Source organism: Empidonax traillii, unplaced genomic scaffold, assembly GCF_003031625.1.
Source record: "Empidonax traillii isolate 1590-97213 ecotype Southwest subspecies unplaced genomic scaffold, ASM303162v1 scaffold3208:size14387, whole genome shotgun sequence".
NCBI lineage: Eukaryota > Metazoa > Chordata > Aves > Passeriformes > Tyrannidae > Empidonax > Empidonax traillii.
Window position 1 is genome coordinate 1 of NW_020958401.1, and position 1,692 is coordinate 1,692.

The 1,692-nt window shown below is 57.1% G+C and overlaps 1 protein-coding gene across 1 annotated transcript in view; it reads left to right on the forward strand.

Annotated features, from left to right (window-relative positions):
- Positions 1 to 137: 137 nt before the first annotated feature.
- Positions 138 to 1,692, forward strand: part of LOC114072436 (mucin-16-like) — a gene marked incomplete at both ends in the record, with an annotated part of 13,883 nt that continues 12,328 nt past the window's right edge. The window contains 6 exons of the mRNA XM_027910333.1: positions 138 to 310; positions 423 to 449; positions 683 to 825; positions 936 to 1,003; positions 1,280 to 1,452; positions 1,563 to 1,589. Of these exons, the coding sequence (XP_027766134.1) occupies positions 138 to 310; positions 423 to 449; positions 683 to 825; positions 936 to 1,003; positions 1,280 to 1,452; positions 1,563 to 1,589 (611 nt within the window). The remainder of the gene's footprint in view (positions 311 to 422; positions 450 to 682; positions 826 to 935; positions 1,004 to 1,279; positions 1,453 to 1,562; positions 1,590 to 1,692) is intronic.

Consider the following 1,692-nt stretch of genomic DNA (forward strand, 5'->3'; position numbering starts at 1 on the left):
TCCAACACTCTTCACTCTACATACTGATACTTTAGCCATAAAATGATGCCTGGAAGGGCCACAAAAACTGCAATGGCCAGACTAGAGAGGAAAACGTACAGAGGACACGGGCTCACTGACTTCCCTGTGCTTTGCAGGCCAGGCAGCCAGAGGGACGAGACCCGGGTGGACGCCGTGTGCACCTACAGGAAGGAGCCCTTGGCTGCAGCCTTGGACAGGGTGGGCCTGTACCACCAAGTGAGCAACAAGACCAGAGGCATCAGCCAGCTGGGCCCCTACAGCTTGGACAAGGACAGCCTCTACGTCAACGGTGACCCACGCTGCTCTCTCTGACCTCTCTGCTCTCCCCCACCAGCCCTCCCCCAGTGCTGCCCCTTACCCAGCTGCAGCTCCTGACCCTCTGTCTGTCTCTCTTTTCCCAGGCTACAACGAACAGCCAGTCCTGCCCAGTGAGTACCTTGCATGAGTGGAGTGGGTGCAACAGGCAGCAACTGCCTTGTGGGGATCTTCTTTTAGGCAGAGAAGTCTGAGGGCTGGGGCTTGAGATCCTGGGGAGAGGCTGGGAGCATGAAAGCCTTTTGAATGGAGAGCACGGCTGGCAGGAGACCTCTGCGCTTCTCCAGCCAAAGCATTGAAACCCTGGCTCTTACCCCTTGTCACTCCCCATCTGTGCTTCTTCCAGCTCCCACCCACCCACCACCGACAGCTGCCACCCTCGAGCGTTTCACCGTCAACTTCACCATCACCAACCTCCCCTACAATTCTGACCTGGAGAATCCAGACTCAGCAAGGTTCAAGTCTGCACAGCGTGTTATGAACACCTTGGTGAGTGGATTATCACTGGGACATTGCTTTGCCCCCACTCTCCTCATAACCTTGGAGGGAGTGCCGGGAGCTCTCCAGGGCTTAACTATGAAAACCTCTCCCCTTGGCAGCTCGACCACCTGCTGAAGGACACCAGCATTGGCCCCGATTTCCAGGGATGTGAAACAACAGCCTTCAGGTATGGGTCTTGTGTGAGTGTCTGTGCAGGTCTCTTGCTCAGATCAGGGAGTTCTATTCAGTAGGTGTCAGGCCAACAGATGCAGGAGTACAACCCTTATGCCCGCTTTCCATAAAGCCTCCCCTCTATCCTATATTCATCTCTCCACATGCTGATATGGTAGCCTTAGGATGACAACGAAGTGCACCCTAAAAGGGTCACAGAGGCCCCAAGACAAGGTCTAGAGGGTGGGATGTGCAGTGGACAGGATCTCAGTGACATCCCTGTGCTTTTCAGGCCAGGCAGCCAGAGGGACGAGACCCGGGTGGACGCCGTGTGCACCTACAGGAAGGAGCCCTCGGCTGCAGCCTTGGACAGGGTGGGCCTGTACCACCAAGTGAGCAACAAGACCAGAGGCATCAGCCAGCTGGGCCCCTACAGCTTGGACAAGGACAGCCTCTACGTCAATGGTGACCCACGCTGCTCTCTCTGACCCCTCTGCTCTCCCCCACCAGCCCTCCCCCAGTGCTGCCCCTTGCCCAGCTGCAGCTCCTGACCCTCTGTCTGTCTCTTTTCCCAGGCTACAACGAACAGCCAGTCCTGCCCAGTGAGTACCTTGCATGAGTGGGCTGGGCACAGAGGGCAGCAAGTGCGCAGTGGGGATCTTCTTTTAGGCAGAGAAGTCTGGGGGCTGGGGTTTGAGATCCGAG